We start from the raw sequence: 23,803 nt of genomic DNA, 5'->3' as shown, positions 1-23,803 counted from the left end.
TTGCTTTCCTGTTGCCTCTCGTGACGTCGAGCCCGACGATCACGAAGAGTCTCTTTTGATCAGAATGATCAACACGCGTCGCAGTCTTTCTCGTCATGTTCTGGGAACAGACAGAGGTTGCACACTTCGTGCAAGTCGGTGCGTGGAAATTTAGCACAACACCCGGGATATAACTTGAAGGGAATCCATTCCATCGACTGCTAGAGCTGTCGGTGTGGGTAAGCCCGACGGCCTTCCACAACTTTTCCAATTGAAGATTTTACAGTTGAGACGATACCCGACAAATAGGGAATGGCGGTCGATAACAATACCGTCGAGGGTATGGATTGCGCGTTGAAGGGGTCCGAGAAACGGTGCCGAACCAGAGCGCTGCAATACACATCTGAACCCGATGGCGGAAAAAACAATCTAAGGATGGAGTAGATGCCCATGCGCACTATCACCGAAAGGAGGAGTCGCCTACCTCTTGACAGGAAAGACTTCTTCGAACATAAACAATGAGTAAACATCCGGACCCAACACTAGATGGCGATCTATACATACGCATATGATCAACAGCTCATATGCTTCGAACATAGTTTTCCAGTCAAATACTTGCTTTATGAACATAGGTAGCATTTATACACCAAACACAAAGTAAAATATAGCATTTGCAAACAATCCACACAGTCCCCTGAGGTCAGAGCTCTAGTGTTATTGGAGGAGGGTTCCTGAGTCCCATTCCCCTCTCGCTAGTGGTAGTGATTGTTCCCCTTTCACTATAGTTGACAGTCAGGTTAAATCCCACCAGTCGCCTGAGTCAGAAATATCCTTCTCTGACTAGTAAGTCAAAAATGTTCCAGTGTCGAAGCACTAAATGGGAAGTTGCTCCAGGGACATCTGGCCCATAAATCTGTCTCACCCACACCAGAAGACCTGCACGACCAGAGTGACCAGCCCAGTCCTTTCATGGGAACTGAAGCTGCAGTGGCTGTCTACAGTTAGCTCCTCAAGCAAGGCCTTTCAGTGACATAAATCTGGTGTCCTTGAGATACTCACACGCGGTCCTGCAGAGGCAGCAGTCGGGTGTCCTTCTCTGATGCTGGTAAGTTTCCTTGGAACTTCCCCACATAGAGGGAGGTGGGAAGGTGGAATGTGGCGTTCCTGGTCTCATTCGGGGCTTGTCCCCGTGTTAAGTTTATCAAGAAGAGCGCCTCGTGTATTCTGGACACTGCGGTTGGTCACAGAATGGGATAACATCAGAAAACTAAAAATCCCAGAAGTCTTAGCGACAATCAGGAAGATGGGCGGTTCTATATAGGCGTATGCTTCCTGTAGCCTGTGTCGGATATTTTGGGAGTACTGCAACCCTTACGGAGGAGTTCTGATCCGGTCTTGTGAAATTCTCGATTCCTGGGTAAGGAAAGCTTCCTGGCCTTTCTTTTAGTGAACTTCGTGATTCAACGAAGTTCGGCAATTGCGGCCTGTTTTCCGGCGTTTGTCCTCCGTTGGCGAGTCCTTCCTCGACTCATGCGGAGGACGGTTGGTTATTCTTCATTGTGTTGTGGGCCCTAGAGTGCGCATGCTTTGCCCTCCGTTGGACGAGCCTTTTCCCTCACGGCTCATGCGGAGGACGAACTGTGTTTGTTTTTGTGAATACCCAATACTTATTCATCGTTTTAACCTCCGTTGGGGAGCCTGATTTGCAAAGGCTCATGCGGAGGACGATATCCCAGATACCTGTAGTGGCAAATTACCAGGCTTGGTAATTCGGTCCTCTGTTGGAGAGCCAGCGTCTTGCGGTTCATGCAGAGGACCTTCATGGGATATTACGGCAGCAGTATTTTCAAGTCCACATAAGGACAGCTGAGTACACACACCTGGTGTTGGAACATATTGGGATATTACTTAATGGGACATCAGTCGTTCTCTGATGCAGGTACTGTATGTTAATATTTATACAACGGGGTGACGTAACCTTTTATGGAGTATTGTTTACTAACAGTCAACTGTTAGGTGTTGTAGGGCTACAAGGAAACTGTCAAGGATGATCCCCATTCCCGCTATAGATAATTCTCTATGGGGTATGTATAAACCCTACAAGTAATAACCATTTTCAAGAAGCATATAGGACAGTGGGTAACAGTTGTTGTTTTTTGTGTGTTGCAGTGGGGAGTAGCGCTGTTCACATCCTTAAAGGGCCCATGAAGCTTGTGAAGAGTCTTATCTTCTAAATTGCAGTTGCTTTCTTTTACTTTACAGGTAGAGTGTATGAGGGTATAGCTTTTCGTATATTATGTATTGTTGAGATTAGAATAGAATAGGGTAATTGAAGGAAGAAGTCCAACATTCTTTGTTTGTCTTTTCAGGTCTCCCTCCCTGCTGTTCCCTTCCTTCCCTGCCCTCGCTTGATCCTTTCCTTGCCCACGGCTATTAAAGCTTTCGGGGTTTGGATAGATCAGGAGGTGGCCCCCATTGAGTATCACGCTGATCACAAAGACTGTGAGGATAACACCCCGGCATGGGTATCCACAGCTGCCTTTTCCTCTTGACCAGGCCACGCAACCTTGCCTTCTCCCGGTGGCCCCACCTTGCATACAGTGTCACTGTCTTCACTCTGTACACAGGCTACGGCCCGAGCTGCACAGCAGCAATTTTCAAGTAGCCTCATCCTGGCATACAGAGCAGCTGACTTCACCCCACATAGGTGCTACGGCTTGATTTGCACAGCAGTAATCTTCACAGTGGCCCCTCCTTACATAAGAGGTCATCACTTTACTATGCACATGGGCTACACCTGATCGGCATGCCAGTACTTTTCATAGCTCACTTCACGGTGGCCATCCTCTGGTATAAGGGTGTCACCAACAGTAACCTGCACATGGGTCACAATTCAAACATTGCAGCAGCCAAATCCTCACACCTCACTACAGGGATCTAACCACCAGACTCCCCAAATGGACCTTGCTCTCTCCAACCTTCTCTCCCTCACAAGACTCACTGGTCAAGCAGGCGGGCACTAGTGCTCCGGGGGCAGGTGTATCCTAAATTATCTGGGTGATGTCCCCTCACCCAGTTGAGATACTGGCAGGCCTGGGGCCCCAGTCCTGGTCACAGGCAGAAGTCTCTTCCTTGCACACCCAGACTGGCTGCTCAACAGTTGACAATTTTGGGGGTCTTGAACTCCCTTTCTTATAGCTCATTTCCAGACACTAAATGTGATTTATAGTCTGGGTCTTTGAAGTTTATGTTGGGGTCTGCATCCTTTTCAAGTGCCCTCTCCTCTCCCCTGCTCCAAAAAGCAGCCTGTCACAGGTCTTTCTCCAGTGTGTATCCCACCCAGCTCACAGAACTGCAGCAATCCACAAATCTGTCTGGGGGATTCCAATACCTCCTCGTTCTCCTCCAGTTAATCCCGGGTGTCCCAAAATGGAATCCAAAATCTTCCATGTATAGTACCATTCACAAGCACACATACACCCAGCACATGCATCTAACATACATGCATTGTCCAGCTCTACATCTTCCTTGTATTGCACCATCCACAGGCATACATAAATCCAGCACATGTATATGACACATTTGCACTGCTCAGTACTGCATCATCCCTGTACTGTACCATTCACTGGGACACATATACCCAGTACATGTATACAACACACACATTCTGCGCAGCACCACCCACCAATCCGATGTAGACCAAGGGTGAGTTCAGCACACAGCAGCTGAACTTTAAATGAGTGAGCCTACAGGCTTCACTCCATTGACACAGGTAAAAAGAATTCATTGGGGATCACAGGAGTAAATATCAGCATACTGATAAAAATTTGAGCAACAAAAGTAAATTGTTAATATAGTATTACTGTATCTTCATAGTACTGTACGCAAACATCATCACAAATAATATCATGTTAAGTGGTGTGCTCCAATTTAAAGCAATATCAATCACAAATCACAATTATGCTCTTTTGATAATAATGAGTCATTGTTGTGCTTTTGAGACCAAACAAAACATTCAAGTAACAGAATTTAATAGCTGAACATAGCATAATGGAATTAGCATGGGTAACTGTAGCTTGATGACTAGGTGGTTTATGTGGGAACAGGTATCATCCTCGACAACATTGCTGCAGTTAAGTATCTGCAATTATTTTATGGGGTCCTAAATGTCTGCTGTATCCCAGAACGTCTTGTTGGGCGAATAAGGCTGTTGTGAATGGGATCTACCACAATGAGAACCCAAGATGCAACGGTTTCCGTGAAAATTTTACTATTAGCTTTCATTTCATGGTTTGAGTTTGCCCCCAAGAAGTGGGGATTCTGCGAAATACTGGTTAGCTACTTCAGTGCTGTGGCTACTTTTGGTGCAATCCTCAACTTTTAAATTCTGTTATTTGAATGTTATGCTTGATGTCAAAAATGATTAATTTTTCTCAAAACAGCATAATTGTGATTTGTGATTGATATTGCTTCAAATTGGAGCAAACCACTTGACATAAGATTATTTGTGATAATGATGTTTAGGTACATTAATAAGAAAATACAGCAATACAATAATTTACTTTTGTGACTCACATTTTTTATTAGTATGCTGATATTTACTCCCTGTGATCCCCAATGAATTATATGTAACGTTTGTCAGCTGAGTAAACTGACGTTTGTGGGTGAGAGTGAGGGACACTTCTCAGTTTTCCCACCCCCTATATGAACACAGGTAAAAAGGCCCATTAACTCCTACTAATCACAACGCAGTATGCTGTCACCACCGCTCCCGTGCTGCTTAACCCCTGGCAAAAAACAGTAGCCTTTCACCACTCTGAGGGTGGCACTTTGGACACCCCTCCTGGTCTAAACCACTGCAGTCTGTGAGACAGGCCTGTCATGGCACAGATGCAGGATCCGTGTTTTCGCATGAAAACAAAAATCCGCATCAGGGATCCAGACGTCATTACAGTTGGGGCACTCAAGGCAGGGGTAAACGTCCATCACCGTGCAAGGGACTTTGCTGACCCAACACTTTTAAAGATATCTTCCGTCAATGGACACCCTGGCCATATATGTCCTCAAAACATCAGTGCTAGGAAAGAGGCGACCTGGCAAGAAAAGATTCGAAGTGAGAGATCCTCCATATAATTCAGGCATCGGTACATACTCATTGGGGTAGCCGCCTTACAAGCCCCCAGACCAGGATATCGATGAAGAATGAACCTTAAATTTAATGCCCTGACAGACTGTGTTTGGGACAAGGAGTGGGGGAGGAGAGTCTTAAGTGTAATCTTACCACAAAGACCACAGAAGAAGTAAACGCAAGCAACAGCATCACAGCGGAATGGAGAAATGCAGCAAAATAATTTATGTAGTCCCTGGGCAAAAAGTAGTTGATAGTACAAAATAAATCAATATAAACCCAGAGACCTTGCTGAGTGTGTTTGAGAGCAGACAGAAAACAACCAAACAAGATGGGTTAGGTAGCCTCTGTTGTAAAAGCTTAGCATTCTACCTTTATGTATCCCACTTGGCAGGTACACATTATCCCAAGCAAAGCACTTTAAAGGTTCAACTCGGGGTGAAGGTGGACACTACTGTAACTCACCGGTGAGGGTCAGGCACCAGGTGTGGGGCCCATGTTCGTGAGCGGAAAGACTGCATTCCTAGTTGTCGCTGCAAGTCTGTTGGGATTTCTGCCGTGGGGTTGGTCATAGCCAGAGTATGCCGCTTGGTACGGTTTGTTAAATATCTGCAATGAGAAGAATCAACAATCAGCCACATGGAGATCTTCAAGCCATGGTAAAGTCAGCAGCAAACAAAAAGCATCCTCCTCATCAAAAAGGATATCATAGCCATGGAAAAAGTTTATGCCCTGAATTGCTTTGTTCACTAAACTTCAATGATCAAGTAGCAACACCTAAGAATCTCTGCTGGCTCAAGGAAGGGAGAGAGTCCATTCATATACAGTGTTCTTCTGCATGCTGTGCTACCCTGTGCATCACCAGGAGCTCAAAGGCTTTCTTACTTTTTCAACGTATCTTGAATAAAGATACTTTTGTAAAAAAATTTAATTTTGATTTTAATGCGAATTTGTTTTAATTTGAAGTGTGCCAACTTTCACAATGTGTGGAAATCCGAATTTAAAGATTACTTTTAAATTAATTACAACAGTTACACATATGAACCCCTTTCAGAGGGACACGGTACACGCAGGGGCTACAGGGCCCAATCGTGGTGGTGAAGCCTTATACTCCTGATGACCCGGGCTCGACCTACTAAGGATCCAGAGCAACTGGGGCAAGCACCCCTTCTGCACTTCACTCTCAGTGGTAGCTGTGGTCGAGCAGTCAAGGCTGGCTTACTCAGGGAGTGTAGATACAGGTCAGTGAACACTACCCATAATTTGAAGTACACACGTACGAACAATAAAACACTGTTCAGTCAAAAGCTTGCTTTTATATAAGCATAAGAAGTATGTAATTTCTAAGAGTACACATGCAAAGGTATATGACATTCAGAAGCAACAACACATTCCCCCTTGAGGTAGGGGCTCTAGTTGTTGTCAGGCAAATCCCTGCCTCAGTCTCCTTTGTTTAACGTGCTTGGGGTTATTGCCCATTCACCGATTGCTCCATTCAGGGAATGTGCACTATTAAGCCATACTCAAGACTTCCCCTTTGACTCTTCAGGATTTTAGTTATAAGTGTCTATGTTGCCACAGCACTGCTAGCAGTAAATCACCCTAGGCCCAACTGGCCCAGTTCATCATGCCTGACCCGCTCTCACAGCAAGGAAGAGTTCGCCAGAGCAGCGAGTGCCCTCGGCTGAGCGCTTGCGAGTCCTGCTCATTTTGGAGAATTCAGGTTGCCTGCAGCCCATGCGGCAGCACCAGCCGGTTCAGGCTCTCTCTCCTTAGTGGCCCTTCAGGAGTCCTTCTCTGTTGGAGCAGCTCCCAGCTCATGATGACGCAGTAAGCTGGCTTTACCCAGCAAATGTGGGGAATCCTTTCTTTGTTCCTCACTGGAGCCAAGAGAGGGTTTGATGTCGTCTATCGCTTCTTTGGCAGCCCTCCTGTCAGTCAGGTGCAGCTCCCTTGCAGTGTGGGTCCAACCCAATGAATGTAGCCACAGTCAATCCTTCAGGGAACAACTGGAAGCCTTAGGCACTGTTAGAAATGGGATTTTAAGTCGACTAGGACATGTGCCAGTCGGGCAGATACCACCACTCTAGTCAGGATAAGGGAGTTACTGACCTAAAATAACCCCTGCTCACCCCCTTGGTAGCCTGGCACGAGCAGTCAGGCTTATCTTAGAGGCAGTCTGTAAGGCATTTGCATATACCCAACAGTAATACAGTTTAAGCACTACAAAAGGACACCACACCAGTTTAGAAAAATATCCATAATTTTTTCTTCTTAAGACAAGACCAAAAACGATAAATATCCACAGTACAGTACTTAAAAATCTTTGGTTATCAAAATATGCTTGAAAAACACTTCCTTGATGTTGATAGCTCCATCCGGGGCTATCACGGCATTGTGAGCAAACAAATCCAAACAGTTCTGGCTGACTGCAGCGTTGCAGGCCAGCTATGGTGTCGGGAAGACCCCCGCAAACAGTACCTTTTAGAAATGCAGGGAGTCGGCGACCTCTTGTTGAGCTTCCAAAAGCACGGCATCCGCAGGCATCGGTTCAGGAGGTCAGTGCAGGAGTCGCCGGGGCCCTCGAAGTCACAAGCGTTGCAGGTCGATCTCTCTGTTGAAGTAAGGAGCTCTGGTGTCGGCAGGCATCGGGTGCTGTGGTGTGAAGTGCAGCAGTGCGGCGTGTGGTGCGAGCAGCGGCTCGGTGGCGGCGTCAGATAGCATAGTTGGTGAGACCAGGGTTGTAGTGCGTAGTAAATGTGATGCTGGTTGCGGTGCTGGCAGGTCGGAGTGCAAGCAGCAGTGTCGCCGTTGCTGAAGCGCTGTCGTTGGCTGACAAACTGGAGTCGATGGCGCCGGTGTCGGTAGGCCAAGGCTGCGGTGTGGTGCGGGATGAGGGGGGTGCGTAGTCTAACTTTACGAGCAGTGCCCTCGCACCATGGTGCAAGCAGCGGTGTAGATTTTGGCGTGGAGCGTCGTCGGCGGGGATACCAAGGTTTCATCGTAAAGCGAGGCAGTGCAAAGTGCGATGCCCACATGTCGCAGTGCGAGAAGGGGCGTCAGCAGGCATCATCGGTGAGACGAGGGCCGCGGAGCGGCGTTGCCCTCTGCGGTGCCTTCAGGAAACTGAGTCGGCAGTGGCGTCATAGGCGTAGTGGGTTGCTTTTCTTCTCTTGCAGCACAAAACACACAGTACCCAGTGCTGAGGGCAGAAAAGCTTGAAGTCTTTGCTGTTCCTGAGAATTCTTGAACAGGGGGGCAAGCTCTACCTAAAGTCCTTGGAGAAACTCAAAGTAGATTGCAGAAAGTTCAGTCCAGTCCTTTCACTGCCCAAGACAGAAGCAGCCACTGCAGGACAACACAACAAAGCATACAGTAAAGTGGTGGTTCCTCCTCACAGCTTCTCCAGCTCTTCTTGGTCTAAAAGAGTTCTAAAGTTCAGGGGTCTGGGCCCCAATATTTATATCCCAAAATCTTTTGATCTCTTAGGCAGAGTGTCTGTGCCCAGCCAGAACCAGTTCTCCCTTCTCTGGTGTGAGTTCCTGGCAGGAGGTGGATATGGCATGGTCAGAGGCAGACCAGGCCCTTTGAGATGCAAGGAAATCTCATCCCCCTTCCCCAATTGCAGCCCAGGCCTATTCAGCCCTTTCCTGACCTGGAGACACTCCTGCTCCCCAGCCTTCTGTCATCCAAAACCCAGACAGGCAATCCACATTCCAGCAGAGGCACACGGGATGACTGAGCAAGAAAATACCTACTTTCTAAAAGTGGTATTTTCAAACGCAGAATGTAAAAATCACCTTCACGAAAAGATGCATCTTTAGATTCGGAGTGCATGCATACTAAACTTTTGTTTCCTACCTAAATCCCCGGGCTAGTTATGTTTATAAGATGTAATATACAAACTCCCCATTCTGTCCTATGGGGAACAGGTAACCGTGCAATGGCGAAAAACGAAATTGGCTGTAATTCTCTATCAGGACATGCCACATACACCAAGGCATGTATTACCTTTCACATACACTGCACCCGGCCCACAGGGGTACCTTGGGCCTACCTTAGAGGTGGCTGACATGTAAGAAAAGGGAATGTGAGGGACTGGCAAGTGGGTGCACTGGCCAAGTCAACATGACAGTTACAAACTGCGTGCAGACTCCGCAATGGCGGGTCTGAGTTACCTTTTCAGGGCTACTCATGTGGTTGGCACAATCAGTGCTGCAGGCCCACTAGTAGCATTTGATTCACAGGCCCTGGCACACTCAGTACACTTTACTAGGGACTAAAAAGTAAATCAAATATCCACTCATGGAAAGACCAATCCATAACATAATTTACCACAGGAGCACTTGCACTTTACCACTGATCAGCAGTGAGAAAGTGCCCAGACACACTACGCAAGCAAAAACAGAGTCAAAACTGGGAGGTCCGAAAGCAAAAACTCAGGAATAAACACCAAAAGATGCCAAGTCTAACAGGCACAATAATACAGGCAGCCCCTGCTCGCATATGGGGTTTCTGTGGTACTTTGAAAACACTGGCGCCGACTTTCTTGGTGCAAATGCCCATGCTGAAACGGTCACTGGTTCCAGCGATTTAGAAGTGTTAACTTTACAGGTATACCTCTCTGGCATATGGGGTTTGTTAGACGGAGACCCGGAGGGTCGGCCGAGCAAGGGGGAGAGGCCTCCTGGCGAGGGCCCTCTCCTTAGATCGTACGGTCAAGCAACTACCGCCCCACAGATGGACGCCACACCAAGATAGGTTCTGTACACTTTTATAGGTATTCTTAGGCAGGGTAAACTTGACGATACAGCAAGACAAGGATACGATGAACTCGCCAATTCTAGTCTCTGAGGGAAAGGGGGTAGCGGGACAGTCTCAGTACCGGTCCGGTACAGGGGGTAGCTGGTGTATAGCTCTCAATCCTCGAGCTGGAGTGTTCGCAAGTAGGGGCAGCGGTAGCGCCAGCAGGCTTACGAAGATGGTTCACGAGGATGAGCCGCGGCAGCGCCAGCAGGCTTTCGAGGATGGTTCACAAGGAGGAGCCGCGGCAGCGCCAGCAGGCTTTTCGAAGATGGTTCACGATGATGAGCCGCGGCAGCGCCAGCAGGCTTACGAAGATGGTTCGCAAAGAGGGGCCGCGGCAGCGCCAGCAGGCCTCCAAGAATGAGTTCGTCTCGGTGTATCTCGACTCCAGGATACAACTGCCTTCCTGCTCTGGAGCTGCCCCAGTTATAGGTCTGGCGCCCTTTGATGTCCGGACCCTCGCACTTGGAGGTCGGCGGGTCCGGGATAAGAAAGTCCAGACACCCAGCAGGGGGGTGGAGCCATCGCCCAGGGAGGCTGGGGGGTGATCGAAACCTGGCGGAGGGGAGCCATCGACACTCCCTCTTCCATTGACTCGCCAAGTGGTCTCTTTACCCCCAGGGTGGATGGTGGTGCCTCGATGTCGGGGCTTGGCTGGGCCTGAGGTTGAGGTCGACCCGTGGCCACGAGGCCTGGTCGTGGCGGCTCCAAGATGGCGGCTGGGCCGCGGACAGTGGTTCGGGAAGGGGCCGGGGACAGTGGTTCGGGAAGGAACCCGGGCCAGCCGAGAATGTTGTTGTGATGGGCCGGGGCCCCGTCGGGGAAGAGCTGGGGGTTGACCCGGCGGCTGCAGGGGTGGTTCTTGTCCGGGGAACAGGGGTAGCAGTGATCCGCGACCCGCCATGCGGGGAGGGGTCGGGCCTACCACGAGGCCTGTCCAACATGCGTCCCCCCCAGCCGAAGGCAGGGAGAGTCACCCATCCTCTTGGGTAATCTCCTCGCCGAGGCGGAAGAAGCGGGACAGGCCGTCTGTGTTGGCGTGGTCGTTGCCGGGGCGATGCTCCACAGTGAAATCCATCCCCTGCAGGGAGATGGACCAACGCAACAGCTTCGGGTTCTCTCCCCGCATCTGCATCAGCCATTGCAGAGGACGGTGGTCTGTTTGCACCCGAAAATGGGTACCGAAGAGATAGGGCCGGAGCTTCTTGAGGGCCCACACCACGGCGAAGGCCTCTCGCTCTATGGTGCTCCAGCGTTGTTCTCGGGCCAGCAGGCGTCGGCTGATGAAGGCCACTGGCTGGTCAACTCCCTCGGTGTTGACTTGGGAGAGGACGGCCCAGACGCCGTGATCGGAGGCATCTGTTTGTACTACAAATTCCCGGCTGTAGTCGGGGGCTTGGAGCACGGGGGCCCTGCACATGGCTGATTTGAGGTTCTCAAAGGCGGCCTGACACTCAGGAGTCCAGTGTACTTTCGGGGGGTTCTTCTTGGACGTGAGCTCTGTGAGGGGCCCCACAATGCTGCCATAGTCTTTTATGAAGCGCCGGTAGTATCCGGTGAGCCCCAGGAAGGCTCTGTTTGGGTGACCGGAGGCTCCCAAGCCTGAATAGCAGCGATCTTGAGTTGGAGAGGGGCCACCTGGCCACTTCCCACTTGGTGCCCCAGGTAGGTCACGGACCCTTGGCCCATCTGGCACTTGCTGGCCTTGATTGTTAGTCCTGCTTGCCGGAGGGCGGTCAGGACCTCCCGGAGGTGTTGGAGGTGTTCTGCCCAGTGGTGACTGTACACGGCAATATCGTCCAGATAGGCGGCGCTGAACTCCTCCAGTCCCGCCAACACTTTGTTTACGAGTCTCTGGAAGGTGGCGGGGCGTTTTTCATCCCGAAGGGCATCACTTTGAAGTGGTAGTGGCCAGCTGGAGTGGAGAAGGCGGATCGCTCCTGGGCAACCGGGGTGAGGCCGATCTGCCAGTAGCCCGCTGTCAAGTCAAAGATGCTCAGGTAGCGGGCGGCCCCCAGGCGGTCGATCAGTTCATCCGCTCGTGGGATGGGGTGAGCGTCTGTTCGGGTTACGGCGTTCAAGCCCCGGTAGTCTACGCAAAACCTGAGTTCTGGGGCGACGCCAGGGGCGGCGGTCTTGGGGACCAGCACGACTGGGCTGGCCCAGGGACTGTCGGAGGGCTCGATTACTCCCAGGGCCAGCATCTTGTATACTTCTGACTGGATGCAGGTGCGTACCCGATCAGGTACTGTGTAGGCTCTGTGCCGGATAGGGGGGCTATCCCCGGTGTCGACATCGTGGAGGCACCAGGGGGTGACCCCAGGGATGAGGGAGAACAGGTCGGCAAATTGCTGTAGCAAGTCTCGGCAGTCTTGGCGTTGTGCTGGAGACAGGGCAGCGGAGAGGTGGACTCCTTCCACGGAGCCGTCTTTCTCGCGGGTCCTCAGGAGGTCGGGAAGGGGCTCGGAATCCTCTTCTGCCCCACTGTCGGTAGCCATCAGAAGGCTGAGTTCAGAGCGCACAAAGTGAGGCTTAAGTCTGTTGGCATGGAGGACCCGGAGAGGGTTCCGAGGGGACTCCAGGTCTACCAGGTAGGTGACGGGGCCCTTTCGCTCCACCACCTTGAAGGGTCCTGTCCATTTGTCCTGGAGGGCGCAAGGTTCGACCGGGGACATGACCCAGACCTGTTGTCCCGGCTCGAACTCGATGGATGAGGCATTTTGATCGTACGATCGCTTCATGTCTTCTTGGCTGGCTTCGAGGTTGGCTTTAGCGAGTTCCCTGAACCGCCGAGTCTGGTTCCGGAGGGTCAGGAGGTACTTGTATACATCAGGGGGAGTCTTCTGGGGGGTCACCTCCCACTCTTCCTTGACCAGGCGAGGGGACCCCGGACGGGGTGCCCATACAGGAGCTCGAAGGGGCTGAATCCCAGGGACTTCTGCGGGATCTCTCTGTAGGCAAACAGGAGGCATGGGAGCAGCACGTCCCATTGGCGGCGTAGGGGCTCTTCCAGGCCCATGATCATACCCTTGAGGGTGCGATTGAATCGTTCCACTAGTCCGTTTCCTTGCGGGTGGTAAGGGGTCGTAAATTTGTAGGTGACCCCACACTGTTGCCATAGGGACTTCATGTATCTGGAGATAAAGTTCGTGCCTCGATCACTGACGACCTCTCGGGGGAAGCCCACCCGCGAGAAGATCCCCATCAGGGCTCGGCCCACCACGGGCGCTGTCACGGTGCGGAGAGGGATGGCCTCGGGATAGCGGGTGGCATGGTCCACCAGGACGAGTATGAACCGGTGACCTTGCGCTGTCCGGGGGCTCCAGGGGCCCCACAATGTCGATCCCCACCCTCTCAAAGGGAGTGGTGACGATGGGAAAGGGTTGTAGGGGGACTTTTATTTTTCGGCCGCTCTTCCCGCTGGCCTGGCAGGTGGGGCAGGCCCGGCAGTGGTTTACTATATCGTTCCGCATTTTAGGCCAGTAGAAATGGGTCACCAGGCGGCTGTAAGTCTTGTCCTGCCCCAGGTGCCCGGCGAGTGGCACATCGTGTGCCAGGTTCAAGAGGAAGTCTCGGAATTGGAGGGGGACCACCAGCACCCGGCTGGCCCCCAGTTCAGCAATCTTTTGCTCACTGTAGAGGAGCCCGTTGTCCCAATAGATCCAGTGGGCCCCTGAGGCATCCCCTGCGCTCGGGGCTATGGCTTGCTGTCGGAGCCCCTCGAGGGAGGGACACGCTCTTTGTTCCCGGCGGAATTGTTCCTGAGTGGGGCCACCTTCTTGGCGCCACTGGGCCAGTTCCGGGAGGTCTTGCAGTGGGTCCGGGTCTTCGTTGCCGGGCCCCAGTGGACCCGGTTCAGGGGTGGTCTCTTCTGTGACGACCGGCGGTGGAGGTTCGGGCCACTCTGGTTCTTCGGTGGATGGGATGGCGCGGGCGGCCATGTATCGGGTCATGGCGCAGACCGATTCAGGGAGACCAAGCATCCCCAGGTGCTCTCTTCGCTCCACGGCTGCCCAGGGGGAGCTCTCGAGATCGTTTCCCAGTAGGCAGTCCACGGGGGCGTCATCTCGGACGGTCACCTTCAGCATGCCCGATACTCCCCCCCCCACTCAAAGGGGATGCGGGCCATCTGGCACAGGCTCTCGGAATTGTCCGCAGATCGTACTGGACAAAGTACGTTGGGCAGGATTTGATCGGGGGTCACCAGATGGCAACGGACTGCGGTCACACTGGCCCCGGTGTCGTGGAGGGCTTCAGCCCGGTGTCCATTAATGGTGACCCACTGGCTGTACTTTTGCGTGTTGGCGGGGAGGGAGGCCCGCGGGACCATGTCCCTGTCTCCTAGACATACCAGGGACATGGCTGCGGGTTCCCACTCGGTCTGGTAGTGCTCACACTCTTCGGCTTCTTCTTCGCCTTGCTCCTCTCCGAGGGCGACGGCGGTGATCTGGCGGCTCACTGGACCCGGGGCCTGGACTGACTGGTTTCTCGGACAGTTTGGATCATTGGCGTAATGGCCGGGCCGCTGGCAATTGTGGCAGCAACGTTGGAGCGGAATCCCGGTCGCGTCGGAGGGCTTCCTCTTGCGGCCGGGGACGGGGGATTGTTAGTGGGGGGGCACCGTAGCGGTGTCCCTGCCCCGACCCTGGCCTCCTCCTCCTCCTCCTCCTCGCGGACGGTGGGACCCCTGGGAGGCTCGGTTTTGTTCGCCCGGCCAACTCCGGGGGACCCGGGTGCTCTCCCATCGATCCGCTTCGATGGCGAGTTTCCGGGGTTCGGTCAGCTTGTTATCGAGGAGATGCTGCCTAAGTTCCACGAAACAATTATTGGAGAGGTGCTCCCACACGATGAGATCGAATAATTGTTCGTAGGTGGTGACCTGGCTGCCTTTGATCCATCCCTCTAAGGCTCGGCTAAAAAAGTTCACGTATTCTACCCAGGTGGTCCCGGGAATTCTTTTACAGTCTCGAAATCGCTGCCGGTACATCTCGGGGGTGAGCCCGTAGCGAGTGAGCAGGGCGGCTTTCATGTGGTCGTAGGAGGTCATCTCTGCGTCGGGGAGTTGTAGCAGGGCATCTCTTCCTTCATTGACGAATCTCCCCCACAACCCGGCACCCCAGTCTTTCAGTGGAATTCGGTGGGAGATCATGGCTACTTCGTCGGCCTTGAACCATTGCTGGATATCGTCGTTCCGGTAGTACTCCCGGACGACGTCTTTGGGAATGTGGACCTTGGTGTCCGTAGGGGGAGCTGAGTTCTGGTTCTCGGGGACGCCGAGGTCCTTGTTTTGTCGTCGAATTTCTAGCTCTTTTAAATTGCGCTCGTGTTCGTACGCTAGTTTCTTCTCTTCCAGCTCCCTCTGGCTTTTTTTCTCTTCCCGTTCTTCCTGTAGCCGTAAGTGTTCGAGGGCTATCTTTTTCTCTGCTAGTTTTAGTTCTCCATCTAAGCGGAGTCGAGCCAGTTCCAACTCGTGGAGCCGGCTCCTCTCCCGTTATTGGGCCTCCTCGGAAGAGAGGCCCGTTCTTCTTTCTTCTTCGGGGGTTGCCGTTGTTTGGGTGGTCTCAATGCTTTCGTTTTGGGGTGGGGGCGCTCCAGTCTCCACCCAAGACTCCAAGGCGTGCTTGAGGTCATCTTTGGTGCTCAGTCCCGTGGTAGCGATGCCCAAGTCTATGCAGAATTGTTTCAATTCCTTGTGGCTGTATTCTTCCAGCCGTTCCATCTGGAATTTTGCGGTTGTTCCGGTCTCTTTCGTTGACATTATTGCTGTGCGTCGTGGGGCGAGTTACTCTCCGTACGATTATGCGTCGGCTCGGATCGCGCCGCTGGCCACCAATGTTAGACGGAGACCCGGAGGGTCGGCCGAGCAAGGGGGAGAGGCCTCCTGGCGAGGGCCCTCTCCTTAGATCATACGGTCAAGCAACTACCCCCCCCACAGATGGACGCCACACCAAGATAGGTTCTGTACACTTTTATAGGTATTCTTAGGCAGGGTAAACTTGGCGATACAGCAAGACAAGGATACGATGATCTCGCCAATTCTAGTCTCTGGGGGAAAGGGGGTAGCGGGACAGTCTCAGTACCGGTCCGGTACAGGGGGTAGCTGGTGTATAGCTCTCAATCCTCGAGCTGGAGTGTTCGCAAGTTGGGGCCGTGGCAGCGCCAGCAGGCTCTCGAAGATGGTTCACAAGGATGGGCCGCGGCAGCGCCAGCAGGCGCTCGAAGATGGTTCACAAGGATGGGCCGCAGCAGCGCCAGCAGGCCTACGAAGATGGTTCACGAGGATGAGCCGCAGCAGCGCCAGCAGGCTTACGAAGATGGTTCACGAGGATGAGCCGCGGCAGCGCCAGCAGGCTTTTGAGGATGGTTCACAAGGAGGAGCCGCGGCAGCGCCAGCAGGCTTTTCGAAGATGGTTCACGAAGATGAGCCGCGGCAGCGCCAGCAGGCTTACGAAGATGGTTCGCAAAGAGGGGCCGCGGCAGCGCCAGCAGGCCTCCAAGGATGAGTTTGTCTCGGTGTCTCTCGACTCCAGGATACAACTGCCTTCCTGCTCTGGAGCTGCCCCAGTTATAGGTCTGGCGCCCTTTGATGTCCGGACCCTTGCACTTGGAGGTCGGGGGTCCGGGATGAGAGAGTCCAGACACCCAGCAGTGGGGTGGAGCCATCGCCCAGGGAGGCTGGGGGGTGATCGAAACCTGGCGGAGGGGAGCCATCGACACTCCCTCTTCCATTGACTTGCCAAGTGGTCTCTTTACCCCCAGGGTGGATGGTGGTGCCTCGATGTCGGGGCTTGGCTGGGCCTGAGGTTGAGGTCGACCCGTGGCCACGAGGTCTGGTCGTGGCGGCTCCAAGTCCAAGATGGCGGCTGGGCCGGGGACGGTGGTTCGGGAAGGAACCCGGGCCAGCCGAGAATGTTGTTGTAATGGGCCGGGGCCCCATCGGGGAAGAGCTGGGGGTTGACCCGGCGGCTGCAGGGGTGGTTCTTGTCCGGGGAACAAGGGTAGCAGTGATCCGCGACCCGCCATGCGTGGAGGGGTCTGGCCTACCACGAGGCCTGTCCAACAGGGTTACTGCAGAACGGGTTTGCACGAGTTTGCCCAGGCTTGCCTGGCGCTTCACGCTCGGCTAAGTTTCCAGTGGCACTCTCCTGACATACGGGAGTCGAGTATGCAACAACCATATTGGTGCACATTCTCAAACCTCGCTCAGAGAATCCTCCTGCAGGTCTCACCACTGCATTTTGCGCCGTCCAACATTCTTCTGCTCCTCACAATGGTATTGGCAAGCAGGCAGGTGCTGGTACTTCAGGCTCCAAGGCAGGTGAACTTGGTGCCCTGGGTGATGTGACCTCACCCAGCAGGAAATTTAGCAGGCTTTTGACCTCAGTCCTGGTCACAGGCAGAAGCCTTGCACAGCATCTCCTTCTCACGCATCATGCCTTGCTGCTTGATAGATGACAAAGTTTGGGGTCTCAACCTCCCCTACTTATAATCCAATTAAAGTCACCAAAATGTAATTTATGATCAGAGTCTTTGAAGTTTTATGTTGGGGTTCTGCTTCTTTTGAAGTGGAGACTTCTCCTTCACTTCTTCCTTCATGAAAGACTGTGTCATAGCAGGTAAGACTCTAGAGCAAATTGTCCCATAAAACAATTCATGGGATGACATGAGTTCCCACCTGGAAGTCAGTCACAGTGATATGAGTATCAAAAGGTTCATCCTGACCCTACCTCAACTCTTTATGATGCCCTTATCAGCCCCATCTACCTTACCGAGATGTGTCCAGGACCCTTCCTTGTGATCTATCACTAAATCAAAGAGAAGTCTTTTGAAGTATTCCTTTTTCCCTCCAGTGAATGTCCCACCTAGCTCACAAGAATGCAGCAGTGTGTGTGTGTGTGTGTGTGTGTGTGTGTGTGTGTGTGTGTGTGTGTGTGTGTGTGTGTGTGTGTGTGTGTGTGTGTGTGTGTGTGTGTGTGTGTGTGTGTGTGTGTGTGTGTGTGTGTGTGTGTGTGTGTGTGTGTGTGTGTGTGTGTGTGTGTGTGTGTGTGTGTGTGTGTGTGTGTGTGTGTGTGTGTGTGTGTGTGTGTGTGTGTGTGTGTGTGTGTGTGTGTGTGTGTGTGTGTGTGTGTGTGTGTGTGTGTGTGTGTCTCTCTCTCTCTCTCTCTCTCTCTCTCTCTCTCTCTCTCTCTCTCTCTCTCTCTCTCTCTCTCTCTCTCTCTCTCTCTCTCTCTCTCTCTCTCTCTCTCTCTCTCTCTCTCTGGGTGGGTGTAGGGTGGATTCCACTCCGCCTTATGTCTTGACCAGGCAGGGCTGGACTTCCCAAAATGAAACCCAGGGTCCTACATATAATATACCATTGCAGGAACACTTACTCGGTGTACATTCACAGCACACTTACTGTTCAGCACCAGTGCCTCCATGCATTTCACCCTTACATGTGCACATGAATTCAGCACACACACAAAGTCTGTGCGCACTGTTTAGCACTGAAAGTTTGCAGGGTGTGCTATTTACAAACACACAGACACTGCCAGCACACACACTCACCATGTGCGTATTCCATAACACTTCATCCTTCATGCAATGTACTTCATGCAAGCATGCATACTCCCAGCACATGCTCTCATTGTGCAGGGATACATACACTCAGCTTATGTTTCTATCACACGTACTACACAGTACTGCGCTATCACTGAACTATACCCTTCCCAGGCACACACACAACCAGTGCAGAGTGACTACTGCACTATTCAGCACTCCACATCTACCCGATGTATGCGAAGGGTGAGTTAAGTACACAGCATAGGAACTTTAAAAACGTGAGTGAGTCTGTAGACCTCACTCCTAGACACAGGGTAAAACGTTCCTGTTCACATTCATTACTACGGATATCTACACCGTAGGCTGACACCACTATGCTCATGCTGCTTAACTCCAGGTGAAGACTGTAGCCTTCCACCGCTATGAGAGTAGCGTTTTGGGTGCCCCTCCTGGCCCAACAAGACCGCAATCCAGAAGACAGCCCAATGCCGCGGCACACACGCATGATCTGTGTTCCCGTATGACAGAAACAATCAGCATTAGGGATCTAGACAACAGTACAGTTTGACACTCCAATCAGGGGTACACGTCTTTAACGATGCAGAGGGCTTGTCCATCCCAACAACAACTAAAATCAACTTAGTTGATCAGTACAGCTTTTTTTTCATCAATACAGAGATTACCCTTTATCAGAGAACTCTCTCAGTCAGTTGCTTTGATCCTATACATGCATCTTTTGAGAGAATTAATAAACCAGCATAAGACTTTACAATCTTCGACTCAAATGTACATTTCAGTCAATAAATTGCACAGAAGAATGTTTACTCAAAATGTGTGGAAAACCCCACAAAGCTTTGAGCTCACACCTATGTACAAAGTAACATTTGCGTAGGAGCGCAGGGTATATGGATAGAGTGCTTACACACAAACGTTGGCCTGTGGTCTCCACAGTACGCAAATACTAAAGCAGAACTTAAACCATGAGTAATAGTGTTACAAACCTACTGGCAGCAGAACTAATTAACAGGATGTGTTTGCTTATTAGGACCACCAGTTATGCATTAATGAAGAAAGAAGACACAAGAAACATTGGCCCTGCTCCATCAGCACAAAGAAGAAATGTTAGGTTGACTCGAGCCACAAAGGCAGAAAGAGCAATAGGCCAAGTGGTGAAATAGACCCTGCACATAAACCATAACAATGCAGACACTGAAGCTGGTCCTACAATGCACCAGTGTAAAGAGGAAAATCCAGAGCAAGGATTTAAGAGGGATGGAAAATCTCCAAAACACCCATGACCAAGGGGAATTCACAACAACAAGCGGTGATTAATTAAAGATGGGGCTAGAGGAGATGAGATTGGGAACCTAATACAAATTCGGTCACTTTCGGATCTGGCAGGTCCTGAAGCAGCCTGTAAAGACAACTACACGAAGAAGAAATGGAACAAACATTGAAGATCACGACTAGGGAAAGAGTTCACCACAATGCAAAAGATTCACAAAGGATCCTTGCAGAAATCTGCCAGTGTAGAATCATCCAATGAGGGATGGCAGGCATGGAATGGTCCCCTGGATGTTTGCTGTAGAAATGTGTCACATCTGTAAGATACGGATCAAGAAAGCAACTTGCAAAGTCTCAGGGTGTAGTTCATTGAAGATGGCCGCAGAGGTAGCATCGGGAAAACGGGCTCTCGGGTTTGGGATCACTTTTGTGTAAATCCCTCCCAGCCCGTCCTCCCCGTTTCACCTCGCCGCAATACATCTAAACCCCGGTCCCGACTTACCACGCTGATTTGCTGGGCTGCGCGTCTGATCTGCTGACTCGCCCGGGAACAAGAGCTGCTTCTGTGTCGCCTAGGCTGGTCGGGCTGATCTCGCGCCACCAGTGGGACTCAGCTTGTGCATATTGTTGGTCTGATAGCCGCTCCGCCGTGGAAGAGTCCTGGCAGCAGTGAAGACCGGAGTGGAGAAACTCCCGGGGCCCCGACCGGAGATGAGCGATATTGTGTCGTGTCCTCAGCGGCCGCTGAAGATCGGCGCAGCTGCCCCCTTCCAAAACAGAAGTCTCAACACGCAGGGGTAAGGCGCCCCCCGCGCTCCTTGGTGGGACCGAACCTCTCCCCTCCGCTACAACCGGGGAATACACCGATCCGGCGACGCCTGGCACTAATATGGCCACCGCCCAGGTCATACACTATATGTCCTTCCTCAACGGAGACCAAAACAAGCAGGGGTAAAGCGCCCCCCCCCCCCCCCTTCAAGCCTAATTAACCATTCCCGCATCCGCGCCTCATGGTGGGACGGACCCCGTTACCCCACCACCACAACTGGTGATTATTTTGACCCGGCGACGCCTGGCCCCAAGATGGCCGCCGCCCAGGACCTACACCATCCGAAGGATAGATCGTAGAGGCTGCCTCCACCTTACCGTTGCACACAACGAGCTAGGACAAGCCCCCCCCCCCCTCCTTCTGACAGGATGGGCCCCTCAGGCTCAATTCAGCATTCCAGTGAGTAGAAATTGCCTGATTAACGGTGCCTGACCTCAAGATGTCCGCCACTCTAGACAGAAAGTGACATAGGGAAGATTGAGTGGCTGCCCCCCAGCATTGCCAGATTGTGGTGCGGGCTGAGGAAAGGCTCCCCCCACCTGAGGCTCCCCTGGCCTATTAATTCAATAATCAGTATGGAGCCAGGCCTAGACTGATGGACAACGACCGGCCCTGAGATGGCTGCCCCCTAAGACGGCGAAACAGCAAGAGTTTATTGATGGTAGTGATAGTCTATTGATGGTAATCAATAAGGTCTACCCTCCGCCTACCACAATGAGGTTAACATCTTAAGGAAAGCTCTAAGGTATCAATCATCCTCACGTCGCCCTCACCCTCCTGTAATATCCACTCTCATACCTCAGCCTACGCCCTGTCCCTCCACTACCTCCTTCTCAACTCCTACAATCTTACACCTGTCTACTCGGTACCTCTTCAATCACGGCCCCCTTTCCAAGGCTAGACCTCTTGTCCCCTTGCTCAGCTCACCCTCCCCCCAACAGCCCGCAACAATGCCACCTGGCACGTCACCCTCCGTCATACCTCCTACCTTGTCCCACATGAAATCTCACGGCGTGAACGCCTTCGTGATTAGCTTCCCCCACACCTCTCTCCAAAAGCGAGAAGAAACCATAAGCACAATCTAATCAGACAACACCCAGAAACTCTCTTTGCCGACACATACCACTGCTCCTCCAAAGGACAGTTTAAGATGGACCTCATCATCCACACAGATAGTCCGGAAAGCTGGAACTCCGTATTGAGTAGACAACTGCACATATCCAAAACGACGACCACCTCACACAGCTGCAAATTGACAACCTCCCTACCTAACCAGGCAAATAGAAAAGGGAATACTTCAGTGACCATATACTCAAACGGCACAATTTTGGTACAGGTCAATAATGAGAACCTAGAGGCCTTCGACTCCCTCTTCCCCACCCTTTGCTCAGCACACCTACAGTCATGACGTCCTACTCCACCCCATCCTAATGCCCCGAGCTACCTCCCTCTGCAAGAGCTAGAAATATCTTCCTCCCCCCTCCAGACGAGACAGCCCAGTCCCCCCCTCAGAACCCCACTAAACACGCTGTCCTAGTGAACCACATCCTTCAGGTCTCTAAAGACAACCAACACCCACTCCCCCCGCCATCTTATCCTCCTCGTCATCACTCTAGCATCCCACAAGATCAGCCCACTGACCCCCAGCAACCTACCAGAGAAGGCTCAGCTCCACCGCCCCAGCAATCGTACCCGCGCCAACAACACAACACCCTCCCTAGAGCCCGGTCTACGGACCGCCGCATCACCCCAACCGACCCAAGAAGGAAGAGCTCAAGACCAAACCCCCGACCAAGGGCTTCCAATACCGACAGCCTAGCTGACCCTCCCAGCACTAAACCCCCAATGGGGATCTGGCCCCCCTTCCCTCGAGATGCCTCTACCCATAACTGCTCATCACCAACCCTGAAAAATATGACCCACCGATTGTCCCTACTAGAGAGTCAGCTTGAAATGATATGCAGTGGTCTGGAAGACATCCTTTCCAATCTTGATAAGACTCGTAAGCCCAGACATGTCCAACACAGGGCCGCTGATTCGAATGACACTTTTACTCTCAATGTCTGTTCTGGAAACTTACCTACACCCGAGAAACGACCACCCAGGCCCCCGAGAACTGACGCGGGGATCCCACTTCTTTCTCCCTCAAGAACCTTAGCCCCCGCATCGGAAGTTCAGACATACACTAGTAAAGACGTGAAGACCCAATCAAATAGACCTCTCAGATCTGCTGCAGCAATGTCAGATGAAGAAGCTATGGAACTAGCCTCCACCTATGGCTCTCATCCCCCAATTGCCACCAACGCCAAGATTCAAGTGATCACGGGCTTCGGAAGAGATATCACACCTGTGACGCTTACCAGACCTCCACCCGCCCTAACCTTCATACCAAGGGCCCCTTTAGAAAAGCAGCCGACCAAACACAATATTCCTACCAACTGCATGCTCATTAACTGTAGATCTGCCGACAAGCATGCAACGGAACTTGCCAAAGTCATCCTCTCTCAGGACTTAGACATGGCGTTCATCACGGAGACTTGGCTAAGGAATGCTCCGCACCTTGCTTTGACATGTTAGTGTCCTCGGGTTTCAAACTCATCAATAAAGACAGAATAGACCAACGCGGTGGAGGGATAGCCATCATCCATAAAGAGGATATTGACATCACTGTAATGGACCCTTGCGAATATAGCTCCTTTGAATGCTTATCGATCTCTGTTAAGCTTAAGGACAACAGCCCTTTAGTAGGTCACCTTCTCTACCACCCACCCGGCAACAACACTACTTTTGGGGAACACCTTTCTGACCTGATTGCCCATTGCGCACTCAAAGACATTAACCACATAATTTTGGGGGATCTCAACCTACGTTGGAATGAATCCAATAACGCCCTAATCCAATCGCTTAATACTCTCCTTTGTGACAATAACCTTCTCCAGCATTGCGCTGAAGAAACTCATAAAGGAGCGACCTTGGATGCCATTATTGCTCAACAAGACACAATTACAATCGACAACATCCTCCCAGTGGACTGGTCAGATCACCACACGATCTTATTTCACATTAACCAAAAAGTCCTATCCCTGCCTCCTGTGCAGGATCCTCCCAAATGGTCGAGAAATTTCTCCCAGATTCCCCTGGAAGTCATGGAAGATAGACTAAAGTCGCTCCTCCCAAACGACAAAAATCTATCCACAACCGATCTTACCTCACTCTATAACATCAATATGCTAAAC

The 23,803-nt window shown here is 51.9% G+C and overlaps 1 protein-coding gene across 2 annotated transcripts in view; it reads right to left on the bottom strand.

Annotated features, from left to right (window-relative positions):
• Nucleotides 1–23,803, bottom strand: part of SIK3 (SIK family kinase 3) — a 467,469-nt gene that overhangs the window by 163,322 nt on the left and 280,344 nt on the right. For both annotated transcript variants that reach the window (XM_086956798.1, XM_086956799.1), the window contains exon 12: nucleotides 5,573–5,716. In XM_086956798.1, the coding sequence (XP_086812924.1) occupies nucleotides 5,573–5,716 (144 nt within the window). The remainder of the gene's footprint in view (nucleotides 1–5,572; nucleotides 5,717–23,803) is intronic.

The sequence above is a fragment of the Lissotriton vulgaris genome, chromosome 2_1, assembly GCF_964263255.1.
Source record: "Lissotriton vulgaris chromosome 2_1, aLisVul1.2, whole genome shotgun sequence".
Classification (NCBI taxonomy): domain Eukaryota; kingdom Metazoa; phylum Chordata; class Amphibia; order Caudata; family Salamandridae; genus Lissotriton; species Lissotriton vulgaris.
This window is presented reverse-complemented; position numbering and strand designations above follow the sequence as displayed.